Source organism: Macaca mulatta, chromosome 12 (assembly GCF_049350105.2).
Source record: "Macaca mulatta isolate MMU2019108-1 chromosome 12, T2T-MMU8v2.0, whole genome shotgun sequence".
Taxonomy (NCBI): domain Eukaryota; kingdom Metazoa; phylum Chordata; class Mammalia; order Primates; family Cercopithecidae; genus Macaca; species Macaca mulatta.
In genome coordinates, this window is record NC_133417.1 from 78,985,001 (window position 1) to 79,003,627 (window position 18,627).

The 18,627-nt window shown below is 37.3% G+C and overlaps 1 protein-coding gene across 2 annotated transcripts in view; it reads right to left on the bottom strand.

Annotated features, from left to right (window-relative positions):
* OLA1 (Obg like ATPase 1) overlaps positions 1 to 18,627 on the bottom strand; it is a 171,089-nt gene that overhangs the window by 4,087 nt on the left and 148,375 nt on the right. For both annotated transcript variants that reach the window (XM_015110359.3, NM_001266628.2), the window contains 2 exon segments: positions 2,711 to 2,851; positions 1,938 to 2,034 (listed from right to left, as the gene is read on the bottom strand). In XM_015110359.3, coding sequence (XP_014965845.3) covers positions 1,938 to 2,034; positions 2,711 to 2,851 — 238 coding nt within the window.

Genomic DNA, 18,627 nt, shown 5'->3' on the forward strand with positions numbered 1-18,627 from the left:
CAATTAGTACATTTTCAACACTGGGTAGTATCTATGCAGCAGATTTAGCACAGATAGATCAGTAGATATTAAAGAAGCGTAGCTTTGTTTTTCCTAACAGTCATCCACTGTTTTATTGATTTAGAAGCAGTGGTCTGGTTTTGGTGTAGGTTTCATTTCGATTTTCTATTCTTCACAGTGGAAAAAAATAGATTTTTAAGTAACTTTCAAGCTGAATTATCAAAGGTTTTAAAAAGATAAAAAGCTCTCAAAATTTCAGCTCATCTAAAGAACATATAAAAATCAATATACAAAGGGGCATTTTAAAGGCATTTCCAGCAAATCATGTTGGAAATCTACATTCAGCAAATAATTGTGAAACTCTCAAAAAATTTCGATAATAAAATCTTTGAACATTTTGCATAATATTCACTGCCTCTAACCATCATGAAGGAAATTCAAGTTGATATAGGAAGAGAAATGTCTTATAATTACCCCATATGTTATATTACAAGGATATATATTCCACACACACATAACCATGGAAAGAAATTTGAGAAATAACGGTGACCTAAAGGCTGCTTAATAAAGCATGTTAAAGTGATAAGGAGTCTGACACTAGAAAGCACAGTTTTTACAATAAAAGATGTATTGGGTTAATATGGCTACTCACTGATGCTTACCTGACTAAATATCTTAGCACATTAAATCATGGATACTTACAATCAGTCTTAAGATAAACCAGCTTTTACGTTTTCAAGCCCAGAACATGCTATGTTTGCTACCTCCACATACTTAAGTTAGAAAGTTTTAAGGCTTTAAAATACATCTTTAAAATATATAGTAAAAATAAATCCTGGCAATTTGTTTACCAACTTGGATTTGCTTTGACATTATTTTTTAAATCTATATAAAAGGACCTTGGTTAGAAGTCAATCAAACATTTTTTTTTACAAAGGGGAGAGGAGATAAAAGAAAAGTAAATCTCACATTCACACAAGGCATTTAACATTATGTTGAACTGCCTCCATGTTTCTATCCATATTAAATCAAAATACATGTAACAATAAATTATAGTAGTCACTGAAAACAGGAATCAAAGCACCACTAAAATTTATCGTGTAGCATATATTTAAAAAGCATAATAAAAGACTGAATAAGACACTATTTCTAAAAGTTCTGGTATTATTTTTATATTCTGTAACATACTATTTAGGATTACATATATTTCAAAATATTTTTCAATAGTAACTACTATGTTACAATATATTTAAATTTAAAAGCAAACCATTACAGTTCAGTTTCTATTGTCCTCTGGGAATAAATTAGTCATTCTCTCTGGTCGTATTCAGTATACATCAATTTTTAAAATACATATCACATTTTTAAAGAAGTAAGACTGAACATACAACACTAAAAATAAACATTACTTCTATGAATTCAAATTTAAAAAGGCATGAATTATTACACATCGAGTTTAGCTTTTTGAGCCCAACTGTGTATCTATGAAGAGCATAATGATGTCATATTGCTTTTATTGCTGAAAATGTAATCCGAGCAAAGCAAAGGAGGAAAGAACCACCCGCAACCCAAACAAACTTAGTGAATACAAAATGAAAAGCAACATCAATTTCACTGCAGACAAACCCAGTCACACAGATTAAGCAAGCACAATACTGGTGCGTCTTATCTCTGACCACAGGAGGAGGGTAGACAGATTCTACAGGATGAAGAAATTCAGACTATGTAATAGGCAGAATCAATTGTTACCTGCCTCAATCAATGCCGCTCCACTTTCACTGTTCAGCAGCTCACAAATAATTAAAGTTATCCTGGACAAAAACCTCATCTGTAATGACTAGCTAACCGCCACCATGACAAACTTCAAAGTCAGTGATATCAATCTGAATTCAATAGTGTGGAACTGGATATAGCTGATGAATAAGTATGAATCTTACCCTGATGGTCCATGCACGCACTTCATCTGGGCCTGCAGTGAAAAAGTATTCTAGTTGGAGTGCTGCAAACCCAGCCTTAATGATCTTTGGCAAAGCACTGAAATCAAATGAAACAAATTCACCCAACACATAAGTTGATTGTGCCAGAAATTGGTATAGAGCTAAAATTACTCATTTCAAGCAGAAAATGTTAAAGGTATTAGTAAATGACCACTCATCTTACATAATACACTTGAAGGGGTCAGAAAGCAAGTAACTATTTTTAAAAACCTCTCTTCTAAAATTGATTTTAATTGTCTTAGCCTGAAGATATTATTTTGAATTGTCTACTATTTAAAAAAAGAAAAATTATGACAATTTTCATCCAAAATTAATTATTTCCAGGACCGGGGCCACAAAAGCAAAATTATTTGATTGAAATCTGATATTTAAACAATATATTACAGTTACTCAGAAAAAATTACGGCAACTGATTCACCCTTTCCCCTCCCCCACTGAACATGACAAAAGAGTTTTGGCGATCATTCCTTCTCAAAAATATACATAACTAATACCTATGTTATAATTAAAACACTGTACGGAGATGACAGATGACAGTTAAAAACTTAATTTAAAATAAATCTTTTCACTCTGTCTCATGGTAAAGAAAGGAGAAGATTCCCTCTTTATAATGGTAATTACTCTGTCATTTATTATTCTATCAGCGCAAGCAATTAAATTACTGCAAGGAAATAGTTGATAATAAAGTGTAGGGAAAATGAATGCTAATTAACCTTTGTGTCATGTTCGCTTCCAGATACTTCTGTCTCTCCTCAGCACTCAATTCTTGCAACTTGAGTTCCAAGGCCCCACTAAAAGGAATGACCAAGGCACCTGGGTCATACTTGTCCACCCACTCTTTAATTTTTATCAACCTGTAGACAAAAAAGGGCACAACATTATCTTGTAGTGCATGCATGACTGTACCACATTCATTATTATCAAGTAGCACATACATATTCATAAGAATTGCACGGTTTTATGATGCCATCTTTTTGTGTATAGCTTTCCAAGGTCAAGGCATTAACAGGCAGCAACTGCTTCAGGTATACGCCATAATATTTTACTGTAACCTCGTTTTACTTTAGCACATTATCTATGGGAACTATTATACAAATATTTAAAAACTTTTTTTAGTTACACTAAAATTGTTCAGCATTAACACCTGTACCCTTGAATAAAGCTTCCATTTTATAATTTTTTGTTTTCCTTACTTTACAAAGTAAATTTTTAAAAAGAGGAGACATAAAGTTCTGTTTGTGTAGGAATCATACCTAAAAATACCAGCTAATTCTGAAGAGCCCTTCACAAATAAATAATTTGTTCTGCCCATATATCTGGTTTAGTTCCTTCATGGACTAACAGAACTCACAGTGGTCACTGGTTTTGAGGAAGATTTTTGCTAGCCAAAACAAGCACGTGCAGAAATACAGATTTACAAATATAGTTGATCACATACGCAGCTCTTATGAACCTGACTTTTGTGAGAACAAGAATAATAGAACTGCAGAGGAAAGAAATTCCTTTAATCACAAAGGATTTGGAAAGCCAGATCAGTTAGGAAACTGATCCTAGTGGTTACCTGAAAAGACATTATTGAGTCATTTTTTTTTCCTTCCAAAGCATGGAGTATTTGGCAAAGTAGTAATTAGAACATAAATGAAATAAGTGTAGTGAATGTATTAATTAGGTTCAGAGTCTCACACTTTCCTAGCTTTTTATTACTGGGCAGGTTACTGAACGTTTTTAAGCCTCAGTTTCCTCACTTGTAAAAACAGAGATAATAATAGTACATATTATATTGTAAGGAACCTAGAAAAGCCTGCAAATAGTAAAAAATTAACAGTAGTTACTATTATTAATTTTCCTTCTCAGATAATCATGGCATATATTCCTATGAATTTGGAACTGAGTTTAGTGTAAGACTATACATTCCATTAAAATTTTTATAAAATTATGCTATAGTCTTACATAATTCTACTAGCCTGCTATATTTAGACAAAGGTTTTAATAGTTATTATGGCAAAATGCTGTGGCAGAAGTCCTTTAAGTAATTAATGTAAATGCCACTTTAGGGGAAAAGAAAAACAAGAAGTAAATCACAAATCCATCAATGGCAGGGGAGCAGAGTTCTTAGAAAAACTAAGACTATGGCCCATTGAGCGGGATTTAGGATGGGAAAAAGGAATGAAAAACAATCACACAAGAGTTTGTATATGTTTGTTATACAAAGGCAACTACTTATTTAATATGTTATTTGTGGTTTTGAATCTTCATAATAGTATTTTTTCTTTTGTTCATATCCTAAAAAATGGACCAAGCCCTACAATTTATTTTGAAAAAAAGTACATTGCCTTTAAAATAAAATTCAAACTAGATGTTTTCTTATCCAAAATTATGAAGGACAGGTTAAAAAAAGGAGGGGGGATTGAAATTGGTGCTTCTGTCTCTGATAATATTATGGTATTCTAAGTTACTTCACAGACTTACACTATTCCAACAAAAGTCTATATTCAAATGTTATCATCAATGGTTTAGTAACATACTTTTATTATACAAGTTAAAATCAAATATGTAATTTTTAAAAAGCAGATCACATACCAAATAGATTCAATGAAAGTGAAATAAAACAAGCCCATGTAAAAGGATAATATAAAAATATCATACACACTTTATTTCATAAATATGGACAACAGAACTAATAAAACTAGAACTGTTATGAAACAACAAGATAAGAAATAATTACTTTAGCTAACACATCAATTCAGAATAACAATAGTCCTACCCTGTCATTTTAGCAGCCTTTCCTGCAGAGTTCTCAGAGGGATTATTTGCATTCCTCAGGTGTTCTATTGTACAATTCAAATGAATAAAGACTTACAAATCATTCCTCTACCGCCAATGTGAGACTTTGATCTGGTGAATACACTATTGTACCTTAACTATAATTGGCAAAAAACCTGACAGTGTAGAGCATCACAAGCTTAATAACAAAGGAGAATATCTCAAAGTGTTGACAGATGATCTTCATAATGCAGAAGCAGAGCTGGTACATTTTAGCAGTAAATGAGCACTGAGGTCTAAAGGTCTCTAAAGTGACTGACATCAGACCTGCTATAGCCTCACTAAAAGAAAAAGGTACCGTAGCACTCTCCCGTAAAGTGAGTTAGGCTCTTTGCCTGCCAGCTTCACTTTTGTGACTTTCACTGTCATAGAAAACACAGGGAAGATGAAAAGTGAGTGAGGTTCTTTGGCTGTCTGCTTTACTTTTGTGACTTTTACTATCAAACAAAAGTGGGAAATGTCCCAAAGTAATTTTTAATTACATCTATAAAATAAACCCAGGGCAATTAACAATATTATTTGATTTCAAGATTATAGACTGAAATATATGTGGTATATCTATTAGGTCTGATGGCTACAAAAGTGTGATAATGAGGCCAAGATCACAAGTCTGAACCCCATGGGGACCAGTTACCTTTTGCAGAAAAATGTCTATTCTCTTGCTACAAACCATACCCCAAACTATAGCCAGTCATCTCAAAAATGTGTGCTATTGGCACATGAGGGATATAGAAAATTAAAGTTGAGCTCAGTACCACTACTAAAAAAAAATTCCAAGCCATTCTGTCGAAGTGCCTGAATAATAATCTCTATGTACAAATGTTAGCAAATGTCTAAAGCAAGTCATCCAATTGTTAGTGACCAAAATAATAATGATGATATTGTCAAAGAATATCAAATTATATGGCGGGTAGGAGGACAAGGAACAGTAAAGACAGTAGACTCCTAAAGAGTTAAACTGTAAAGCCTTACATAGACTTCATTTTGCAAATCTGACTGAGCAGATTACTGCAAAGGGATCCATCCTTCCCCATAAGCAGCAAAAGCCACATTTGATTTCCTCAAAGTCTTAGGAGTAACAAATGGAAAGTGGAAATGCCATTAGTTGTATTTTTCTCCCCAGTAGTGATTCCACAGCAAGAGGACAAAGAAGGGACAACTAGTTTTAAGACAAAAAGGATGATACTTTGAGATACACTGGCAGGTTGTGGTCTACAGCAGGAGTCCTCAACCCCTAGACCGTGGAGTGGTACCAGTCGGTGGCCTCTTAGGAATCAGGCTGCACAGCAGGAGGTGAGTGGGGACCGAGCATTACCACTTGAGCCCCGCCTCCTGTCAGATCAGCAACAGCATTAGATTCTCATAGGAGCCCAAACCCTATTGTGAATTGCATATGCGAGGGATCTAGGTTGTGTGCTCCTTACGAGATTCTAATGCCTGATGATCTGAGGTGGAACAGTTTCATCCCGTAACCACTCCCCATCACCCACCCATGGAAAAATTGTCTTCCATGAAACCAGTCCCTGGTGCCAACAAGGTCGGGGACCACTGGTCTATAGATTCTTTGGCAGAATGAGACCATGAGTATTAAGTTAATATCAAATTTCCAGAAGATCATGTCTCAAATTTACTTTTAGCCTTGTAATCTGACTTTCTTGGCCAGTCTTAAAATTCCAGATCCCAAACTTTGATTTTCCCAGGGTTAATTTACATTGTTTATATTTCTTTCCCCAGATATGAATTTTATTACTAAACATTCTATTTGTTTCTTCCAAATCCACTTGCTTTAACTGGGTAATATTTTACACTTGTTTAATAAGTTCTTTGTCCCTTTCAACATTAATTTGCAAGTTCTTTTCAGACTGCTTTGACTTACACTTTCTTGAGTGTAACCCCTCTCAAATCCCCCTTTCCCCATTTGTCATCTGCTAACGATCTTTCAGGACAGTTGGTTCCTGCCTATGTGCTATATTTGTGTATGTGTGGTCATTTTGGCAGCTGCAGTTATGTTCCAAGGGAGTCTGGTGGTCCCCAGGATTGAGATATATCTGTGGGGTAGTCTTGTGGTTACTTCTTCTAGGGAGAGATCTATGGAGGGTCCTGGGATCCAGGGAAGTTTTATTCATGTTTTTAGGCTTAGTGTTTCTGCACTAGGTTATGGGTAATGCTTCTTACAGTGCAGTCTCAGTTTCTAATTTCCTGAGAATAAGTTTCCTCCCTTGTTTGGAAGCAGTGAGGGGTATTTTTCTAGTATCTGATAATGGAAATGACAGCTTCTTCTGGGCTTTATGAGTGGGCCTCACTCCAGTTATCTATAGCCCGGAAACTGTTCCTTGACTCTTATTCCTATGTGGACACGAAAGCCTCTAAACCACATACAGTAGCCCCCATTTTTCCAGTGGGGATATGTTTCAAGATCTTCAGTGGATGCCTAAACCCTCAGTACCAAACCCTATATATATTATGTTTTTTCCTGAAGCTGAAAACTCTCCAGCTTTTCACTTAAAGGAAGCACTTTATGGCTTCTCTTTGGCATATCCAAATTGCCAGCATCATACACTTAATAATGCCTTTGGGGCCATTATTAAGTAAATTAAGGGATACTTGAACACAAGCACCATGATACCTTGACAATCTGGATAACCAAGATGGCTACTAAGTGACTAACGGGGCAGGTCGCACCCACAGTGTGGATATGCTAGACAAAGGTACAATTCACATTCGGGGATGGTGGTTCAGGATTTCATCAAACTACTCAGAACGGTGTGTAATTTAACACTTAGCTATTGTTTATTTTTGCCCACTTAGTATTTTCAGACTGGTTGACAGTGGGAACTAAAATGACAGAAAGCAAAACTGCAGATAAGGGGGAGCTGCTATATTAGCTCAGTTTTCTCTGAAGGCCATGCACTGTCAACTTCATTCTTTACTGTTACTGAGTTTCCTTATTTTTAGTACCTAGAGAGTCCTTTTCTTGCTTTCAAGTCCTATTGTATATTCTTTTTTTTTTTTTTTTGAGATGGTGTCTCGCTCTGTCGCCAGGCTGGTGTACGGTGGTGTGATCTTGGCTCACTGCAACCTCTGCCTCCCAGGTTCTAGTGATTCTCCTGTCCTAGCCCCCCAAGTAGCTGGGATTACAGGCGCCCACCACCACGCCCAGACAATTTTTGTGTTTTTAGTAGAGATGGGATTTCACCATGTTGGTCAAGATGGTCTCGATCTCTTTATCTCAGGTGATCCACCCGCCTCGGCCTCCCAAAGTGCTGGAATTGCAGGCGTGAGCAGTGCTGGGATTGCAGGTGTGAGCCACCGTGCTCGGCCCCTATTGTATATTCTAAAATTACCACACCATCATCAATACCAGTTTTTTCTGGTTATTGTATCTGGTGTTTCTACATATTAGGAACAAGAAGGAAGGAAGCTTCCTGTATTGGCCCAGTTCACCATCTTAACAGGAGGCACTTCATACTACAGTTAAATGTCCATTCTATAATGTTCTAATACGATAGCTTTCAAACTTTTTTTGACCACACCCCCCTAGTAAAAAATAGATTTTACACTTTGACTCAAACATATGGTATACAGACATATTATTTTCACACGCATTATAAAGGGAACAGAGAAATCCCAATAGTGCTATTTGATATTTTGCATAAAATCCAAAACCAAATTCTTGCAACTTAAAACACAACCCTGAAATAGTTTTCTCTAGCATACGTTAATAAGAAACTTATCGTATTATTTTCCCCACCTCAGGCCTTTCTAACCTTTCAACTACGTCTAGCCACTCAAATTCTGATGACAATTTCTGAAAATCCTTTAAAGATGGGTCAATCCAACAACAAAATCAAGTTATATTACCATTTATGGCATCTTTGTTGATATATATTAGGATATTCTCAAATCTGATTTTTTTATATCAAAGTATACTTAAAATATTTTTTAAATGTACATATGGTATTATTAGACCTTTACAAATACCTTATATAATTACTTGTTTGAACTTACATCTTCACTTTAAAAATAAATCAACAGTGATATCTTGCTTTGCTAATTGAATATAACTGGTGGCAAGAACCACATCTCAATATACACAAAATGATACAACTTACACAAAAGAGGCTCCAGGGCTGGTTAATTAAGTAATTTAGTATCATTCGGTCATTAAGGACTTGGCTTTTACTAAGCTAGCTCCCCTCATGTTGTCCGTGGGATGGATGTACCATTAATCCAGGGGATTCTGTTAAACACTAATATCATTTCTACTTTTTTCCCTTGAAGGTTTATACTCATTTATATTACAACTGCTCAGCGTCCCAAAGCATGATTTCAAGATATCAGAGTCCTCTTTACCACTTTCCAAATATGATTACTATAAATTAATGTCAGTTTACAGTATTAACCTGTAAACCTGTTATAGCAGGTTTATAACCCGCACTGAAATCAATACCACAAACGATATACAAACTAAAATATGTCATAAATAATATTTTTTCAAAGTCAAAATTCCAAAATTCTCAACTCTTCAAAATTCTTTGAATAAAATTATTAAAATTCAATACATCTTTACTTTTATTTCTGCTTATAAACATTTTCTGAATGGAGGTTATTAAGGAAGTCTGTGATGAAAACAAGAAGGAGAAAGAAGAAATATTAAGAAAGTAAATTCTAGTTTAACTGACTAATGTTTGAAAGTCTAATCCCTCTTCTCAAAGAGAGCTAAGGCCGGGCTTGGTCGCTCATGCCTGTAATCCCAGCACTTTGAGAGGCTGAGGCAGGAGGACTGCTTGAGCCCAGGAGTTCAAGGCTACAGTGAGCTACAAGAGCACAATCATACTCCAGCCTGGATGACAGAGTGTCAATAACAAATAATAAATAATTTATTTATTATTTCCAAAAATAAATAAACAAACAAACAAATAAATAAATAAAGCTCCATCTTCCATACATGTAAGAGACCTCAAGTTTCAATGTTCTTGTCTGACTTTATGGAGTTGTACAGAGTAACATAATTGGAACTGTGATTGTATCATTTGAGTGTGTGATAGAAATGCAGGAATCTCAGCTGGTCATGGTGGTTCACACATGTAGTACTAGCTACTTAGAAGGCTGAGGCAGGGGGATCCCTTGAGCCCAGGAGTTGGAGGCTACAGTGAGCTATGATCCTGCTTGGCCAAATGAGTGAGACCCCATAAAAAAGAAAAGAAAAAAGAATAAAAAGAAATGCAGAATCTTGAACCCCACCTCAGATCAGAATCTGCACTTTAACAAGCTCCCTGGGTGATTCATATGCATGTTAAACCTTCAGAAGCACTGAACTAAAGGACTTTGAAAATAAACACACACGAACTGAAAGCACGAAAATAGCTGAGATAACTATGCAGACCAACTGATAAACTAGAGGCGGATAATGACTACCTATACTGCTGATAGCAGAGAACAGTGAGAATGATAGGAAAATTCCTGCTTCTATTTCCCAGGTTCAAAACCAGAAAAGGAAATGTCACCAGAATTTCAGGAAGTATAAGGAAAATGTTTGCTCTGAAGCCTCTGCAATGTCAAAGAAGTCTCAGATTCACATTATTATGGTCAACAGTGTCTTACTTTGTAAGACATAATTATTGGCTGGGTGCAGTGGCTCATGCCTGTAATCCCAGGACTTTGGGAGGCCGAGGTGAGGGGATTACTTGAGCTCTTGAGTTTGAGACCAGCCTGGGCAACATGGTGAAATGACGTTCCTACAAAAAACACAAAAATTATCCAGGTGTGGTGGCCCATGCCTGTAGTCCCAGCTACTCAGAAGGCTGAGGTGGGAGGATCGCTTCATCCCAGGAGGAGAAGGTTGCAGTGAGTTGAGATCATGCTACTGCACTCCAGCCTTTGTGACAGGGCGAGACCCTGTCTCAAAAAAAAAAAAAAGACATAATTATGCATTTCTTATCCTAATAAGCCTCAATACCTGGAAAAACATCTGTAGTAAGTTAGCTTTGGAGTCTAGATTGAGAATATAAGAAGTGATTCCAGGACAGAGGACTGTGAAATCTAAATTTACATCAAGTGAAAGATATATTACCACAAATTGTTCCCTATGAGAACCTCACAGAACTACTGGCTAAAAAACCCCACTCATTTTAGTCACTATAATAAGGCAGCACGTGTCTGTGTATGTGTAAGAAAATAAATTCTAAAGAAATGGCCATTTCTTTTGCAGCATAAAAAAATTGGATTTCAGACTTTCTGTTTTGAGGATTAACACGCTTTCTGATTCTAGCGATAACTGGAAGACTACCCCAAAATTGAAATGACGAGTGTTACAACAAGCAGGCAACCTGCAAAGCAAATTTGAATGTTTAGCAAAAAGGCTCCACTTAAAAAAAGTTATTTGCAATGAATAAACAGGTGGAAAGAAAATATTAGGGTAAATTCTAATTAGTTTGAGTTAATCATAGTTCCCCATTCTCCAGCTGGCAAACGGTTTGAGGGGGCATGTGAACGAGTTCTAATCAAAAGAGCCAATGGAGTTTGTGGGAAGATCTGCTAAGGGACTTCAGGAAAAAGCTCCAAAAGGCTCCTCTGCCTCTTAAAGAGAGAAAAGAAGAGCCTCTCTGGCGGAGACTATTTTGGATTTCATCCTTGGCACTCTAGCGGCCATTTTGAGACCGTAAGAAGGGAAGTGGGAAAAGATGGGAAAACCCTTGTTCTTGAAATCATAGGAACATTTAATTAACCAACCGAGGAGACAAACTACCTTGGGTCTTAGGTACTGGGATTATAATATTTGTAGCTGAAGGAATCCCGATACTGATAATGATGACATCTTAGGGTTATCGTCATGTAAGTATATGACTGTAGCTCCTCTTAACTGGTCTAACTCTAATTTGTTCTTTAAGATAAGAATCTCCTCTAGAGCCTTCCCTGAGCTCCCATGTGGGCCACAGCTATCACCACATTCCACTGTATACTATAATATTGCATATAGTTTTCTGTTTATATCTTCATACTATAGAAAAAAATTTCTTGAGGTCAGGGACTGTGGCTTTACTCCCCATTATATCCACAGAAACCTCCTAGCACAATGCCTGGCACATAGTAGATGCTCAAATATTTTCTAAATAGATAATAAGGGGGAAAGAGTTTCAGCTAATACCTAGCTGAGTGACTCCAGGTGGTTACTTAACATCTCTTAGCTTTAATATACTCATCTGCAAACTGATCTAGATAAGTAGTTTTCAACCTCTTCCGAGTTCTGTAAAAGGATTTCCCAACGTGGAAGGAAGAGAAAGGGTAGGAAGAACAAGGGAAGAAGGGACAGTGACGTTTTGGATTTTCCACTCTTGCATTTCAACCAGAAATGCTACATTTTTATATGACGGGCTTCTGCATAAGATTTTATCTGTCATCATCTGTTTTATCTGTTGTTTTTAACGACTCTAAAGTTCACTGGTTAAATTATCTCTTTCAGATGGAAAATTCTGTAACTTTATGGCATATGCCAGAAATAAACAAGTACAAGTGCTGAAATCTTCAGGTACGTCATTCAGATTTCTGCTTAAATTTTACTTTTCAACATCTTTTTAAAAATAATGGCCGGGTGCGGTGGCTCGTGCCTGTAATCCCAGCACTTTGGGAGGCCGAGGTGGGCGGATCACCTGAGGTCAGGAGTTTGAGACCAGCCTGGTTAACATGGTGAAACACTGTCTCTACTATGAGCCAGGCATGGTGGCAGGGGCCTGTAGTCCCAGCTGCTCAGAGGCTGAGGCAGGAGAATAGCTTGAACCTGGGAGGTGGAGGTTGCAGTGAGCCAAGATCATGCCACTGCACTCCAGACTGGGAGACAGTGAGACTCCGTCTCCAAAAAAAAAAAAAAAAAAAGCCTCTTCCTTCCCATTTTCTGTCAATCTCTATTCCTTTACATTGACTTATTTTTATTCAGGGCACTTATTACATTATGTACTTAATGTTAACCGTCTTCCACCTGGCATTAGTGGACCCACCTGACCAGTTATTGAGCCAAGGAACTTTTTGAATATTTTCTACACTGCAGTGTATCTCCAGCACCTAGAATAGTGCTTGGCATAAGCAGATGCTCAATAAATGTTGGGTGGATCAGTGAATATGAATGAATGAATTTGAAACTTAATCTACAAAAAACTAAGTAAAAGAACATTTAGGGCCAGGTGTCTGGTGGTGGCTCACGCCTGTAATCACAGCACTTTGGGAGGCCAACGCAGGCAGATCATTTGAGGCCAGAAGTTTGAGACCAGCCTGGGCAACATAGTGAAACCCCGTCTCTATACAAAAAATACAAAAATTAGGTGTGGTGGCATGCGCCTGTAGTCCCAGCTACTTGGGAAGCTGAGGTGGGAGGATCACCTGAGCCCAGGAGTTCAAGGTTGTGGTAAGCTGTGATCACAGCACTGCACTCCAGCCTGGGTGACAGAGTTAGACTCTGTCTCAAAAAGAACATTCAGAAGCACGTATTATTCTTACATACCTTATCTACTTATCTTCTGCTAGGGTCAACCTTTAGAAATTAATATGCTTGTTTAGTTTAGAAATTAGTATGCTTGTTTTTTAGCTGGAACTGTGAAGTGAAAATCGCAACAGGACCTGTGGGAGTCATATCTGATTGCTATAAGGCTATATATAAAAAAATCAGAGTACAGTGGGGTTATTTTCATTGCAAGTTCTATCTGTGGCTTGGCCGACTACAATTCAAGTCTGAGCCATCAGGCTGCTAACCATCTCAAGGTTCTCTGTGAATGCACAAAACAAGCAGCACCTCAACCTTTTAGATCATTCCCGAATTTCAGGCTTCTGACTCTGCTTCAAGGTTACTAAGACTTGTGTTCAGACTAAGTGGCCTCCAGCAGGTTACATTTTTGAAACTTTAAAGCAGTGTTTCTCAAAATACAGTTTGTGAACAACCTGTAAATCCAGGCTTTACAAAAAAAGCTAAATTGGCTGGCTGCAATGGCTCACGCCTGTAATCCCAGCACTTTGGGAATTTGGTGGGAAGATGGCTTGCGCACAGGAATTTGAGAATAGCCTGAACAACATAGCGAGACCCCATCTCTACAAATAAAAAATAAAATAAAATAAAATAATAAAATTAGCCAGGCACGATGGTGCGCACCTATAGCACAGTCACCCAGGAGGTTGAGGTGGGAGGATCACTTGAGCCCAGGAGAGGCTGCAGTGACCCATGATTGCACCACTGCACTGCACTACAGCCTGGGTGACAGAAGAAGACCTCTTCTCAAACAAAACAAAACAAAACAAAACAAAAAAAACCCCACCCACCAACCAACCAAACACCACCACCACTACCAAAAAACAACTAAATTTATGATCTCTAGAAGCAAGGAATATGCATTTAACTCTTACAGCACTTTGTACTCGGACGTCTGAAAGTCCCTGTTTTTTAAATCTGTATCTATTCTTTGTAATTTTATATTCTGGTTGTAAACATCACACATAGAAACATTCTGTAATTATAGTTGTCATGAGATACGAAGCCAATATTTGTATCTAAAGACTATGAAGCTCAGTTAGCTGCAAAAAAATTTCCCAACCCTATATTATGTTCCTATATACAAGATAAAATTACATCTGGCCATAAGGCTCCAGGATAAACTACCTCTCTTTTCCATTTTTATTCAAAGAGGACAACAACAATAGGCTGATGTAGTTTATAATCAAAATGTAAGTTTACAGGGAGAGCCACAAATCTTGATTTAACTACCACTACATATCATTTTCTTAGAATGTGATCAGAGATGGAACTTGCATATCCAAACTGTTTATGAGGATGGAGAAAATCAAAAGATTCCCTCTGATATATTGGGAGAGATGAGGAGAGGATGCTGAGAATAGAGAGGGCCTGCATCCCAGCATGTGTGGCCCAGTGGTATACAAGGAAGAAACACTACCATAAAGAAGACAAAAACGTCAGTAGAGTCTGAGACTGGCTGAAACTGATGAAGGGTCTATAAATGACACAAACTAAACTGAGACAGAAATATATTTAACAAAAGAAGTCTAAGACTTTTACATGGAAAACTTTAAAGCATCACTGAAAGAGATTGGAGAGCTAAGTAAACGGAAAGATATCCATGCGAGTAAACTGAAAGGCTTAATATTAACATGGCAATATTCCTCAAATAGATCTACAGATTCAATGCAATTCTTATCAAAATCCCGGCTTTTTCCCCCCAGAAATTGAGAAGTCAATCCTAAAATTCATATGAAAATGCAAGAGCCAAAACAATCCTGAAAAAGAACAAAGTTGCAGGGTTTACCCTTCCCTCTTTTAAAACTTATTACATAACTATAGTACTTAAGACTCGGCAGCACTGGCACGAGGCTAGATGTAAAGATTCGTGGAAGAGAATTTGGAGTCCAGAAGTAGATCCATACACTTATGGTCAACTGATTTTTAAAAAAAATTGTGGTAAAGAACAAACAATGTAACATTTACTATTTTAACACTTGTAAATTTACTAAGTATACAGTTCAACAGTGTTAACTGTATTTACATTGTTGTGCAAGGGCTCTCCAGAACTTTTTCATCTTGCATATCTAAAACTCTATAGCCATTGAGTAACACCTTCCTGTTCCCCTGGCAACCACTATTCTACTTCTGTTTTTATGAGTTTGACTACTTTAGAAACTGCACATAACTGGAATCATATAGTATTTGTCTTTTTGTGACTGGCTTATTTTAGTTACCATAACGTCCTCAAGGTTCATCCATGTTTTAGCATGTGACAGGATTTCCTCAATTTTAAGGCTGAAAAATATTCTACTGTTTGTATGTCTATACTACATTTTCTTTATCCATTCACTTATTGATGGATATTTGGGTTGCTTCTATTTCTAGCTGTTGTAAATAATGCTGTACTGAACATGGGTGTGCAAATATCTCTTCAAGACCCTGCTTTCAATTCTTTAGGATATTCACCCAGAAGTGGGTTTGCTGGATCACACAGTAATTCTATGTTTAGCTTTTTGAGGACCCATCAAACTGTTTTCCGTAGTGGCTACATCACGTTTTACATTCCTACTAGTACTGCACTGCACAAGGGTTCTAATTTCCCCACATCTTTACCAGCACTTGTTATTTCCTGTTTTTTTGTTTTGTTTTGTTTTTGACAGTGGCTTCCTAATGGGTGTGGGATGATGTCTCATTGTGGTTTTGATTTGCATTTCTCTCATGATTACTGATGTGCATCTTTTCATGCTTGTTGGCCACTTGTATATCTTCTTTGGAGAAATGTCTACTCAAGTCCTCCGCTCATGTTTTTAATTGGATGGTTGTTTGTTGTAAAGTTTATTTATGGTTAATTGATTTTTGACAAGGTATCAAAACAATTCAACGGGTAAAGAAGAATCAACAAATGGTGCTTAGACAACTGGATATCCACATACAAAAATTAAAATGGACCGAAGATCTAAATGTAAGAGTTAAAAGGTAAAAAGTTTATGTAACAAAAGATACTATCAAGAAAATGAAAAGACAGGCCACAGAATGGGATAAAATATTTGGAAATCATACATATGACAGAGGTCCAGTATCCAGAATATATAAAGAATTCTTATAGCTCAACAATAAAACGACAGAAATTAAGTTTAAAAATAGTCAAATATCCCAGCACTTTGGGAGGCCGAGACGGGCGGATCACGAGGTCAGGAGATCGAGACCATCCTGGCTAACACGGTGAAACCCCGTCTCTACTAAAAAATACAAAAAAACTAGCCGGACGAGGTGGCGGGCGCCTGTAGTCCCAGCTACTTGGGAGGCTGAGGCAGGAGAATGGCATGAACCCGGGAGGCGGAGCTTGCAGTGAGCTGAGATCCGGCCACTGCATTCCAGCCTGGGCGACAGAGCAAGACTCCGTCTCAAAAAAAAAAAAAAAAAAAAAAGTCAAATATTTTGAATAGACAGGTCTCCCTAGAGAATATATAATAACAATATTATATAGCAATAATATACCAATAAACATAATAAAAAGATGTTCCTCATTAGTCATTACAAGAATGTAAATCAAAACCACAAGGAGATATCACTTCACATCTACTAGGATGACTATAATTAAGGAGACAGACAATAAGTAGTATATCCATACAACAGAATATTATTCAGCAATAAAAAGAAATGAGAAGCTGATACACACTACAACATGGGTGAACACTGAAAACACTATGCTAGACACAAAAGGTCACATATTGTATGATTCAATTTATGTGAAATAGCCTCAACAGGCAAATCCAAAGAGACTGAAAGTAGGTTAGTGGTTACCAGGGATTAGGTTGGAGAGGCAATGGGAAATGCCTGTTAATGGGCATGGGTTTCTTTTTTGGGGTGATGAAAATGTTCTGGAATTAGTGATAGCAACACAACAATGTAGATATACTAAAAACCACTGAACTGTGTGCTTGAAAAGAGAGAATTTTGTGTATGTGAATTATATCTAAAAAATAAAACCCCAAAACTAAACTGAGAACTAATCTAAAGATTAAAAAACAGAAATGCTAATATTCCCCACATTATGATTATATGATGTCTAACCTTCCGTTGGAAATAGTATGGGCCAATAGAAAAAGCAGAGATTTTGGAGTAAGGTGAGTAACAATTCAAATTACAGCTCAATTACATACTAGCTATAAGATTCTGGGGAAGCCATTTAAGCCACCCCAGCCTCAGTTTAATCACATGTAACAAAAATAATACCTACCCTCACCGGTGGATGTTAGGATTAAAATCCCTCGAATGTAGGACGCCTGCACACAGTGGCCCCCAATTTTAACTGTCTGCTGTCAGTGAGTGGGTCATTCTCAATAGTTACCATAGAGTTAAAAATACTGTTATATTGCCTGTGAGTAAAGAATGGGAGCTCTTTTTAAAATTCAGGTCTTGGCTGGGTGCGGAAGCTCACGCCTGTAATCCCAGCACTTTGGGAGGCTAAGGTGGGCGGATTATGAGGTCAGGAGTTCAAGACCAGCCTGGCCAACATGGCGAAACCCCGTCTCTACTAAAAATACAAAAATTAGCTGGGCGTGGTGGCGAGTGCCTGTAATCCCAGCTACTTGGGAGGCTGAGGCAGGAGAATTGGTTGAAACCGGAAAGTGGAGGTTTGAGCGAAACTCCAGCCTGGGCGAAAGAGCAAAACTCCGTCCCAAAATAAATAAAATTAATAAAAAAAAATAAAAATCACGTATTTATTTCTGAGAATTCTTGACTAACTGAATATTTACAGATAGGGAGGTAACTGGAAGGGAAAGAATTCAAGCACAATGACTGGAAAAATACATTTAAGCAACTATGTGTATTAATAAGCATTATGCTAGATCTTGAGGGTGCAACTTTGAAAAAGGAGTGTAGGGGATGGAAAAGGAAAGCAATATATTTAACAGTCTTTTCAGTTACATACATAAAACTTTTTTTTAGGTTAAATTCAGTTGGAATAAGAAAAACAGAAAGGAAAGGTTTTTGTTCGTAACAGAGCTGGGATTCTGTGGGGCCAGTAAGAAAGTAAGAAACTCCTGGCTGGGTGCAGTGGCTCATGCTTGCAATCCCAGCACTTTGGCAGGCCGAGGTGGGTGGATCACTTGGGGCCAGGAGTCTGAGACCAGCCTGTAATCCCAGCTACTTGGGAGGCTGAGGCATGAGAACCTGGGTGGTGGAGACTGCAGAGAGCCGAGATCACGCCATTGCACTCCAGCCTGGGCGACAAAGTGAGACTCTGTCTCAAAAAAAAAAAAAAAAAAAAGGAAAAAAGAAAAGAAAGGAAGACATTTGCAGGCA